At 32.3% G+C, this 12,179-nt stretch overlaps 1 protein-coding gene across 1 annotated transcript in view; it reads left to right on the top strand.

Annotated features, from left to right (window-relative positions):
• Positions 1 to 12,179, top strand: part of LPCAT (lysophosphatidylcholine acyltransferase) — an 88,193-nt gene that overhangs the window by 57,374 nt on the left and 18,640 nt on the right. Inside the window, exon 2 of the mRNA XM_067053392.1 lies at positions 993 to 1,138. Coding sequence (XP_066909493.1) covers positions 993 to 1,138 — 146 coding nt within the window. The remainder of the gene's footprint in view (positions 1 to 992; positions 1,139 to 12,179) is intronic.

Raw genomic sequence — 12,179 nt, 5'->3', positions numbered from 1 at the left:
ACGGTGCGTGCATTGTCACGTTGTAGGTAGTAGTAAACATTTGTTGCAGAGAGTGAAGGGAATGTACTGATATTTTGTGACTATTATGAGATTCATTTTACAAAAAAAAAAAATTTTTTTATATAATTTATTTAATGTTTTTTTACAATTGTATAAAATATATACAACAAGTAAATTTGCTGTTAGTGATAAAATTACATAATACAAACATGTGGAGAATCTAACCATTGATAGAATTCCAAGAACATTTCTAGAGAAGAAGATCTCGATGCCATCTACTTTTCAGACGCCTTGTAGGATTATTAGGCAATGAAGGACGAGCCGGGTTAGAAGCAAGTATGTTTGGGTGGTTGGAAAGTTTATCAAGTAAAGATTTGATAATGTAAATTTTTATTTTTTTAAAAATATTTCTGTATACCACAGTTACAATCTGTTGGTTCGAATCATGTCCACGCTGACCGATAAATCAAAATCCTAAGTCATGAATGAAAAGTCTCGTAATATTAAGAAAAATCTAATCGTACCGAGGATAGAATTCGAAACAACATGTTTTAAGAATCAAAGGTTTCTAACTTTTTTTAAAAAATAAATATTAAAGCTTTAGTCACATAATATTAGTAAATCCCCTTCATCCATTAAAACAAATGTTGACTTGAAATGTCAACTTGACAACATTTTCTTATGTTTAAACAATAATTTTTAAATAGGAATATGGTTATATCAATATGAAGACGATTTAGATGAAGATTTTGAAATAGCTTTGGCTGTTTAAACCAAAAATTAAAAAATAAATAAGACCTGCTTACTTAGGATACATCTCTAGTGATATGTTCAGATATTGTTTCGGAATAAATTAATGATTTATTCGTAATCTATTATTATAAGCTTCTATTATTCACAACACCGTTTCTTGCGCGTGGTCTTAAACTATCACTTTTTCATTAATTTTTATATTATGTATTTATTTTACTGAGAGACTTTTTTTTTTATAGGCTGTAATCCTGACAGTTATGCTGTTACCCCTGCGACTGGGAGTCATCGTGGGACTTCTTGTCCTTGCTTGGCTATTGGCTTGCCTCGGTATGGTCGGGCTTTCAGAAGAAGACATAATCCAGCGACCACTTCTTGGTTGGAGGAGGTAAGTTACGTTTAAAACAGTATTTCATTACAATTCTTTTCCGCGTCTAGGTTAAGTGAATTATTTTCTGAGTAAATATTTTTTAACACTGTCTTGTACTTAATAACTATCGTGATGCTTCTAAAGGGTACACTAATAATATCATTAGTGACGATCATTTGAAAAAATACTTAGTAAAATTGTAATGGCTACACCATGGTAATCCAGTTATCAAAACTAAATAAAATGAATCATTTAACAATCATAGTTATCTGTATAAATATTTGAGTTAATATTGTTGTATAAAATATAAATACAACTGTATGGAATGGAAACTCCTTCCTTCACCAGCCTAAGGAAAATGTTAGGGATAGAAAGAAGAATTTATGGCCCAAAGAAGACACATGAAGGCTATAGGTTGAGACTTAATAAGGAAATACACAAAGAGGTAAATGATTTGGAAACAGACATAAAAATAAGAAGATTAAGATTCCACGGACATATGGTGAGGATGCACCCAAAAAGATTAACTAGAGAAATTTTCTATAATATGAGAGGATACAAGAATGCTGAGGGGTACATTAAACAGATAAGGGAAGAAACTGAGAGACTGAAAATAACAAACTGTTTCGATAGGGATGACTATGGGAGAAGACTAAAATAAATTAAGGTCCTTCTGGGGGAGAGAGGTGCAAGAAAGGGTGGTCGTGGACCGAAGAAAGAAGGTGGGAACAATCGGAAAGAATGAGGAAGAGGTGAAAAGAAAGAAAGAACGAGAGAAGGGATACGAAGGGAAGTGAAAATAATGATATTCGCGTGGTCTTTAAGACCGTTCCGTTAAAAAAAAAATATATAACATTTTCGGTTTGTATAATTAAAGTTTAATAAGAAAACTTACTTGAAGGAATCGTTAAAAAATATAAACTATTTTTATATGTTTTAGAGATTTAAATTATAAGAAGAAAATTGACAATGAATTATGAATTATATATTTTTCCACAAATAGCGCCGTTATTTTATTTTAAACTTTCATCTCACAATATAAATATTAATAAGGCCTGCAAAAATTAAATAAGGATATAAAAATAGTTCCTTTGAATACAACATTGAACATTGTTGAAGCCAATGTTGGTATCTTCCTATCCATATTTGGTCTGCTTCTCCATCATTCCTTTCATTTTTAGTGATTCTTGTTATTTTATTAATTTATATGGGAAAAAAACTGATCCTGTAGTAAAATATAAGAATGACTTAATTAGTAATATATAAATATTAAACGGATACTCAAGACTCGATCGACAAACCCACTTTATCTTTGAGTTTGGAGAATCTCAAGTCTTAGTTATGATGAATAATGTTTCTTTTGATATTGAAGTAACATTTTACAGTTTGTCTTTAGCTGATTTAATTCTGGAATTTGCAATGAAAGATAACGGATTCTCTTAGAAAATCTATTTTTTAAACGATTCTATATCTGTGATTATTATTGAATTGAATATATTATTGAGGGGCAATTGGAAGGATAAAAAAAAAGAATTTTAAAATTATTTAAAAGGTTGACGACAAATGATTGAAAAATTATAAAAGAACATGAACTATAGTAGAAAAAAAATTTAAACATTGTCAATTACCTTCTCATAATCATTACAAGATAAGATACTACATAACAAAATAACCTAGTCTGCATTAAATATTCAAGAAAATTAATTTTAATTTTTAATGCTTATTATGTTTTTTTCTTATAAATGATCATTAGCCAAAAGGGTCGAGGCCTAACCAGTCGAAAGTTGGCTTGAGCAATGTCCCATTTGAGGTGAGATGTCTTTGAGCTAATCATCGCGTATAGTTTCTAATGATTTGTTTAGCAAATTTGTAAGTATGAATTATACAGTGTGTTAAAACTCGATTGAAATCCCACCTTTTCCCGATAGTTTTGAGAATTTTGAAATTGAAACTCGTTAAGTATTGGCTATGAAGAATGAAATTTCTTTTGGTAGGCAAGTCGACTCAGTGACCTCTTTCTGTCCTCTTCTTCTTCTTCTACTGCCACAACAGGCCCATGTAGCTGCCCTTGGCCTGCTCAACGGCCGCCAACCATCTTTCTCTTTCTTCTGTAAGGGTGACCGAGATCCTCAGTTTTAGCAGATCCCGCCTCACAGCATCCTTCCATCGGCCCTTCGGCCTACCACGTTGCCGCACACCATCCGGAACGTAACCGTACAGTTTAAGAGCCACTCATTCCTCGCTCATCCACATTACATGGCCAAGCCATTTAAACCTCTGTATCCTTATGTACGCGGAGATATTACATTCTTTATAAAGCCCAAAATGTTCACCATTTTTCCTTCTTCGCCAATTACCATTCTCGCATACGGGCCCTAAGATTCTCTTCAGAATTACTCTTTCAAACCTGTCTAGCAGGTTAATGCTTTTATTGCTCAGGATCCAAGTGTCTCCACCGTATGTAAGACTGGCCTTATCAACATTTTGTACAGGGTGAACTTGGTGGTACTACTTACAAGTCTGCTTTTAATTAGCCTTACAATGGAGAAATAAGCTCTATTCCCAGCAGCAATTCTGCTTTTTACTTCTCCTTCTTCATCCTGGTTCTCATTGATAATAGAGCCAAGGTAAGTAAAATTTCTTACCACTTCGAAATTATAGGGGCCCATTTTCAGGCGACTCATCCTCTGGTCCAGAGGCTTCTTACCCAACCATAATCTTGTTTTTTTCCTTATTAATATGCAGGCCCATCCTTTTTTCTTCGACATCCATCGCTTCGAAAGCAGTCCTAATGCTCTGCAGGGATCTACCGATGATGACGACGTCATCTGCATAGGCCAGAACTTGGGTCATCTTTGTGAATACTGTTTCTTCCTGCTCTATTTACTTTCTGTTCTCTTCCAGCGCACCTAACTCTAGGAAAGAAACAATTTTAAGGAAGAATTCTCGTATGAAATCAAATTTTGAAACCATTTTTTCTGATCCGGTGCGTCCTGATGGGGTAGATCGGGTACTACTACCTACAATTTTTTAAGCTTTTGACAATTTCCCCATAAATGCGAAAAATCAAAGTAATGTGTAAAACGAGATTTTAGTACCAGAAAGGATTCTTCATAATTGAAGCATTTTGTTATTGCGGTGTCATTATGGGACTCAAATTATTTTGACGCATTCTTATAGGAAAATGAATTTATCAAGGTTTATATTCTTCACATATGTCTATTTTCCTCACCGTTTGCGTGTAAATTGTCAAAATATATAACAATAATTGTGTTGTTTTTTTCTTAGTAAAGTTGTTCGTAAAGAACATTAATTCGTTTTTAGAAAATTCCCAATACTAGTTTTTATATTAAAATGAAAGGAAATAGTAGAAGGGAAGAATCATTTATTTTCCAGTCATAATGATGAATAGTTTTTATTTTTTAATATAAATACAAAAATATTTTCTCAATAATGTAAATGAAGTTTAACTTCTTACCACAGAAAAAACAAATAAAAAAAACCAATCATAATGAAAAAGATGGCGGATGTCCTACATTTCACCGCTAAATGTTACCTTCTCACCACTGCATGCTGTAAAGCCTCTTCAATTACACAACATGTTATTATATTAGATAATATTACAGAACAGATCGAATACGTGATTCATTTCCGTGTATAGCTGTCGAGAACTCCATGACGTATGTATACAAAACGCAATTGTCAGTTTATTAGATGATGAAAACTAGGATGTATGTTTTAAATGTATTTTAATTTTTGTAGACAATCCTCGAAGAATGGTGTCGAAATTGGAGGATAAAGATAAATCCCAACAAATCACATTTACTCTTCGTCGTAAACCTGCCGACTGCCCTACAGTATACTTTAATAATGTGGCTCTTACCCCTGTAGAACAGATTCGTTATCTTGGACTACATCTTGACAAACGACTAACATGGAATCCTCACTCAAGACTGAAAAGACAGGAAACTGCACGCAGATTCCGACTACTACAGCACTTACTAGACAAACGGTCTAAACTTCCAACTCATTACAAAAGACTGATCTACATGAGAATAATAAGGCCCATCTGGACATACGGAGTTGAGCTTTGGGACTCCACTAAACCTTCGAATACCTCTCGAATCCTCAATGCTCCTTATTTTGTTACTAATAAAACCATCCATAAAGACCTAAATGTTCCTTATGTAACCGATCTAGCCCGAACCCGATATTATTCCTTCCATAATAAACTCCCTAACCACCCAAACCCACTCGTTTCTAACCTTGCTTCCTCTTCCATTCCTGGCAATCCTCCAAGGCGCCTGAAAAGAAGATGGCCTCGTGACCTTATATTGTAAACTGTTTTTAGAGTTCTACTACTGGGTAGTTTCTCTACATCCTGTATCATATCATTATGTCATTATGATCAAATTTACTGGTTGTATTTTTTTATACAGTTGTAAATATCAACAAATAAATAAAAAAAAAAATTTTGTGGAGACTGTCCACTAGATTCCCTAAATTAACTATCAACAAAAAATGGCTCATACAATTTTTCAAGAATTTCTTCCTTTTTTTTTTTTTTTTGTTTTGTTTTATGTTTTTTCCAATTGTTTTATATCCTGTCGAGCAATTATTAATATACAGAGGCCAAAAAAAAAAATCTACTAAAAAGAGCCCTAATTTCCTATCATATAATTTTGTTTTTTCAATCTTACATTAAATATAGGCAAATATCTCCATTTTTTAACATTTGGTTATTACAAAGATTGAACTAACCTTTGAACAAATTAACAGATTGTTGATTTTAGCTAGCTTTCATAAAGAATTATAACCTAATTATTACAGGAAACATAAGACGGGATTTGAATTTCATTGCTCGTTCTCGGTATCATCTTGACACACTAAAAGAGTAGGAAAATCTAAATAAGCAAAATGAGTTTGTTTAATGTTGTTTTTTTTAAATCCAACTTAACATTTTTTCAAAAATCTTGTTTGGTTAAAATTCATAGAAAATTTGAAAATATTATATTAATGGTTATTTAAAATTTAATGTGAAATTTTGAATAAATGACAAGAGGTGGGCGAAACAATGTAAAGTTTATACTTTTCGCCATACTGTTCGATATTTATCGTCTATTATGATTGATATCTAAATCAATCTACCGTCAGATAGAAATTTTTTTTTTATTATCTTTATTGGATTTTACAACTGTACATAATTAGACATTTAGTAAATTTGATGTATGTTATTAAGGCGTGTAGAGAAATTACCCATTGGTAGCACTCTTATAATGTTTTTACATTAGCAGGTCTCGTGACCATCTTCTTTTCAGGCGCCTAGAAGGATTTTCAGAAATGGAAGAGGAAGCTAGGTTAGAAACTAGTGGGTTTGGGTGGTTAGGGAGATTATAATGGAAGGAGTGATATCTGGTTCGGGGTAGATCGGTTACATAAGGAACAATAAGGACTTTATTTATGATTTTATTTGTGACAAAGGAGCATTGAGAATTTTACGAAGGATTTTGGATTGTAAGGATTGAATACGAGAGGAATTCCAAGGTTTAGTGTAGCCACAAAGCTCAACTTTGCATGTCCAGATTGGCCTTATTACAGTCATGTAGATCAGTCTTTTGTAATGTGTTGGAAGTTTAGACCGTTTGTCCAGTGTTTGCTGTTATAGTCGAAATCGGCTTGCAGTTTCCTGTCTTTTCAGTCTTATATGAGGATTCCAGGTTAATCGTTTGTCCAGGTGTAGTCCAAGGCAGCGGATCTGTTCGACAGGGGTGAGATCAACATTGTCAAAGGAGACTTAAGGGCAGTTGGTAGGTTTACGATGAAGGGTAAAGGTGATTTTTAATATATCTTAACGGGGCGCCAAATTAAACGCATTATGCATGCTTAGATTTTCTCAATCTTTTAGCATGTCAAAGTATTCTTAAATTTCGTAGTTAGGGCCTTTGTAAAGGGAGCGTTCAATTTAAATTGTGTAAAACTTCAAGCAATTAATGAATTAGAAAAATAAAAACAAAACAAATCTTGGTCTTGAAATCTTAAATTGAAAATATTTAATTTTCTTTTCAACAATTTACACAGATTACAAAATTATGAAGCTAATTGTATCAAAGAAGGTATAGTTCAAATTTATATTTATTTTCAAAGTAGAAAAAAAGTGCATTCACCCTACAGCTTTCCTAAAACGAATTCAATCACAGTGTTACTTTGATAAAAGCAAGTTTGTTCCAAAAATGCTTGTAGATAATAGAACTTAATCTACTATTTTCAATAGTTATTTTATTCACCAAACTAATCTTCTAATAATGTCTACTTGAATATGTGCGAAACTCTATCATGAAATACAAAATGGCGGTATTCTAATCAATCTATTTAGACTATGAAGCAATAATAATTATCTGGGATGAAAAGGTCCATTCAATCCATGCTTTCCATTCAATCAACATTATTGGATTTTGAATCAAACAATAAGTTTCTCCTTTTAAAACTTTCCATTCTTACTAGGTTCATAAATCAATCATGAAATGGTTTAATAATAAAAATACTTTTTAAAATAAGAAGTCATATTACGTAACTGTTATTATGTCCAACTGAGTCAACGCAGTTATTGTTTTTAACATGATAGGTATTACAGTAAGCTGTAATAAATTAATTGAATCATATTCTATCCAAGGGCCTAATAAAACTTTTAATATTCAAATATTTTATAATATACTGTCTTCCAATAACAGATGTGTCTTCCAAAAATTTAATAAACACTATCTATGTTACAGAGTAGAGATGGCATTATCTCTACTTTAAATATAGTCATCTCCTGAAGCCTCCTGCTCAGAATACACAAACATCCAATTTAGTTCAGACAAACTCTTAACTTAATATTACTCAAACCGAATAATCAAGACATTCCTAAAATTATAAAAGTAATTTATTATATGTAATTCGAATTACTAAATTATTTTCAAATGTAGAATTGTATTAAAAAATTGAGGCATTTGAGTGCCATGCCTTGAAAACCTTCTCAGTTTGGTCTTTCTTATCGGATGAGTGCTATTACTCGAAACTATTACTATTTATATTACTACGCGAACTACTTTTTATCTGTTTTAAAATAAGTAATCATACGCATTAGAAAAAAATTTCATTTTTCCATTAAAAAAAAAATAGATATACCCACCTCTTTGTTTTTCAGTGGGCTTCGTTCGCATTTTCCCCATTACAGCTATTGTTGGTTTTTATGCGGATATGCAAGGCCATTTCCGCTTTCGTCCCGTTTGATGGGCTAATGCGGAGATGGATTAGAATTCTAAAAAAACAAAAAGAAATGTCGTACACGAAAACTAAAAAAATCAAAAAAATTTAAGGGTTCATTCTAAATAAACCAAGTAAAACAAGCTATATCAATTTTTTACTGAAATACAATTTTCTAATGAGTAATCATTGAAGGTCAAAGTCCATTTAATGAAATTTCAGTTCTCATTTACCCCATTCTTTTTTTTTACTGAATAGATATGTAAAAAGTTACAATCGCCCTATAATCAAGATTTTAATTTCATATTAGAAGAATACTAGATGAAAATTTATAGGTACATATTCTTTTCAGCCTGTATTTTTCTGATAACCAATCATTAAATAAATACTAAATATCGCTTTTTCAGTAATTACTCTATTTATATTTCGATCTGATATAATAATAATAGTAACAGTCCCCAATTATAAAAACATTAGCTCAACTGTGGTTGAGCATATCCGAAAACATCAGGAACTGGCGACCGAACTACAATAGTTGTAACAACTAGAATGCGTAGTGGTAACGTCAATTACTAAATCGATTAATGTTCTAACTGTTCTAAAAATTTTAAATTTTGAATGTTAGTCAATGTTTATATTTGTAGGGGGTTTGGCCATGTCTGCCTCTTCAGTTCTTAAACTGCGATTGCAAAAAATAATAATTAGACTCCGATTGTCTTATCTTCCAATGGATCGATTTTAAAAAATACAATCCTCATATAAGAATGAAACGACAAGAAACTGCTCGTAGATTTCGAATGCTACACCTACTTGACAAACGCTCTAAACTTCCCAAAAAATTATCATACACTACGATAATCAGACCAATTTGGACATATGGAATTGAGCTCTGGGGCTCTACCAAACTATCGAATTCCTCTGGCATCCAATACTTACAATCCAAAATCCTACGTAAAATCCTTGATGCTCCTTATTACGTTACAAATAAACTCATCCATAAAGACCTTAACATTACAGCATGCTGATATGGCCCAAAAGTGCGTCTTTCCATTCCAAACTCCTTACCCATCCTAACCCATGAATTCTTAATCTCTCATCCCTAAGTATCCCTGATAATCCTCTGAGGCGTCTGAAAAGAAGATGGCCCTTGGACCTTCTAATTTAAATTAATGCTTGAAGTACCACCAATAGATGGTTCCTTCCCAAGATTTTCAATTGTAAATAAAATATTCTACATATTTGCTTATTGCATTTATTATTTGTACAGTTATAAATCACGTTAAATAAATACATTTAAAAAATACAAAGGAAGGTACAGAAGATCTCGGGCTTCGTCTTAAAAACTTAATTTTTGTTCCAAAGCCATTTCTGTTCGGTAGCCTCAGAATTGTAAGGACATTTTTAAATAAATAAATTAGACTAAATTCATTTGATTTATCCGGGATGTTGACATTACATTCCTCTAATCTGATATAAATTAAGAACAGAAATAATAATAATAATCAAATACGATTACTATGGGTTAAAAGCCAAAAATAATGGCTGCAATTAAAGAGCTGGTCCTGCTTAATGAGAGATATGTCAATACTTCATTATAACATCGTAGTTAATAAGTTGATATGTTGACAGGGCCATCTACACTAAAAGATCTGCCACGACTGACAGTCGGACGTAAGTCTGTGATTGACAAACGATCGCGGTAAGTTGTTGCCGACGATCGTAGCCTTCGCAAGCGAGGAAGTGTACTTCCCTGACCCTGCTCAATCCTGACCTGAATTAAAGATATTTCGAGTATGCTTCCTGAATCTTTCCAGCGAGGTCAGCAGTCGAATATATCACTACGCTTGTTTCTTTGGCCGTATAGATCGATCTTACTCATAGAAATGGCAACCAACTCGTAAAATCGCTGTTAAAGGCCTTCCAGTTGTATGCTATCTGTTGTTCTAAATTTATGGAGATCAAATATCATTATTTTGGAAAAGTCGATTTACAAATATGACCATATCTTACCTCTCTTCTTTCATCCTGTGGTATTTATGTATGTACCGAACAGTTCTGATTTATTGCTAACCTGATTATCTTAAGGAGTTAGCAAACGTTATTTATTAGAAGTAGTGGGTAAAATGGCTAGAAATGAATATTGAAAGGATCTCATTAAATTTAGGCTAAAAGACTCCAGTCATTATTCCGTTGGTTATTCCAACATAGTCCGAACCATTCTAATATTTTAACAATCTTTGAAACATACAAATAAGTAAAGATAGGTTCAATCATTCCTTAGAAAAAAATAAATATTAGAACTGAATAAATAATATGAGAATTGAATAAAAACATGAGAAAATAATTCATAAAAAAAAATTTCTTTTGAGGTCAATGACTTCCAATTTTATGAAATTTTTTATTAAAATTATCACCACATGGTACAACGTTTCGGGACCACTGTCCCATATTCATGCACCTTAAACCTCATAATTTCCTAGAGGAAATTATGAGGTTTAAGGTGCATGAATATGGGACAGTGGTCCCGAAACGTTGTACCATGTGGTGATAATTTTAATAAAAAATTTCATAAAATTGAAAGTCATTGACCTCAAAAGAAATTTTTTTTTATGATTTGACTCACCAAACTATAGAGATAATCCAGAGAAAATAATAAATAATAACATAAGAAACAAATAAAACTTGCACGCCATCTACCTTTCGTAGATGATCTCTACATCAACACCCTCCGTGGAGCATTGGAGGGAAGTGACAAGAAGGCCAGATAGGTTGAATTTCATAAGAATGAAATAAAAACTCAATACTTACTCCATCAATAGATAGAAACCGGAAAGAGGCCTGGGAATTTACTACAAATAATGAAGTAGATACTGATATCAGAGAAGGAATAGATAGAGGTATTAGATACTACATCATTCAGGAAAAGAGTCCATAAACATCTTCCTGTCCTTCTGGTTCTTCCTTTGGAGGCTAGAGGTGTAACCAAATTAGACTAAGATGGGTAGAAAAAACATTTTTAAAACGAATGAAAATCATAATAATTATGAATTATTTAAAAATAAATAAAATCGTTTTATACATTCTGGGTGAGCATGTACACTTAACTGTAAATTTTTACTTATATTAGTTTAAACATTAATTAGCATGCCACAATTTAAATGTAATACCTTCAATCGATTATTATTTTAACTGATTAAGAATTATAAAAAGAATGGTTTGCATCTGTCAAGAAGTATTGCTCACGAAAAAATGGCCTTCTTCTTCTTTAGCATTCTTCTTTAGTGCCTCTCAGCGTAGAGGAGCATTCAGCCAGGAATTCCAGTCTTCCATATTTCTGCAAGTTTCCTGTCGGAGGTCCTGCCCCATCGCTCTATAGTCACTCAATGTAGTCGAGATATGTATCCTAGAGCGACCCCCTGATCTGCCATCTGGGACATATTCCATAATCAAAGGATCTCTGTTGTCGTCCATTCTGATAGCATTACCTAATTTAACAAAATACAGAGAAAATTCGAAGAATTTGCAATTTTTTATTGCATAATTACAATGCTCCCATAGCTATTGTGAGTTCTTACCTAGAAAGTTTAATACTTTACACTTTCATATTTTGAGGGTGATCAACACGAATTTAAGATTTGCAATTTTTTCGGAGAGAGAAATACTTTATTCATATATGCTGCCTAAATACATTAGGTTGCTATCTTACACAGCGTACTTATCAATTCTTCATCGGACATATTTACATTACATATTCATGGTATAATCATAAAAAAAAGATATACAATAATAGAATACAATAAACAATTTTTTTTTT

The sequence above is a fragment of the Halyomorpha halys genome, unplaced genomic scaffold (assembly GCF_000696795.3).
Source record: "Halyomorpha halys isolate HHAL.00 unplaced genomic scaffold, Hhal_1.1 Scaffold749.1, whole genome shotgun sequence".
NCBI lineage: Eukaryota > Metazoa > Arthropoda > Insecta > Hemiptera > Pentatomidae > Halyomorpha > Halyomorpha halys.
Note: the sequence above shows the minus strand (reverse complement) of the source record. Positions and strands in the feature narration are given on the sequence as shown.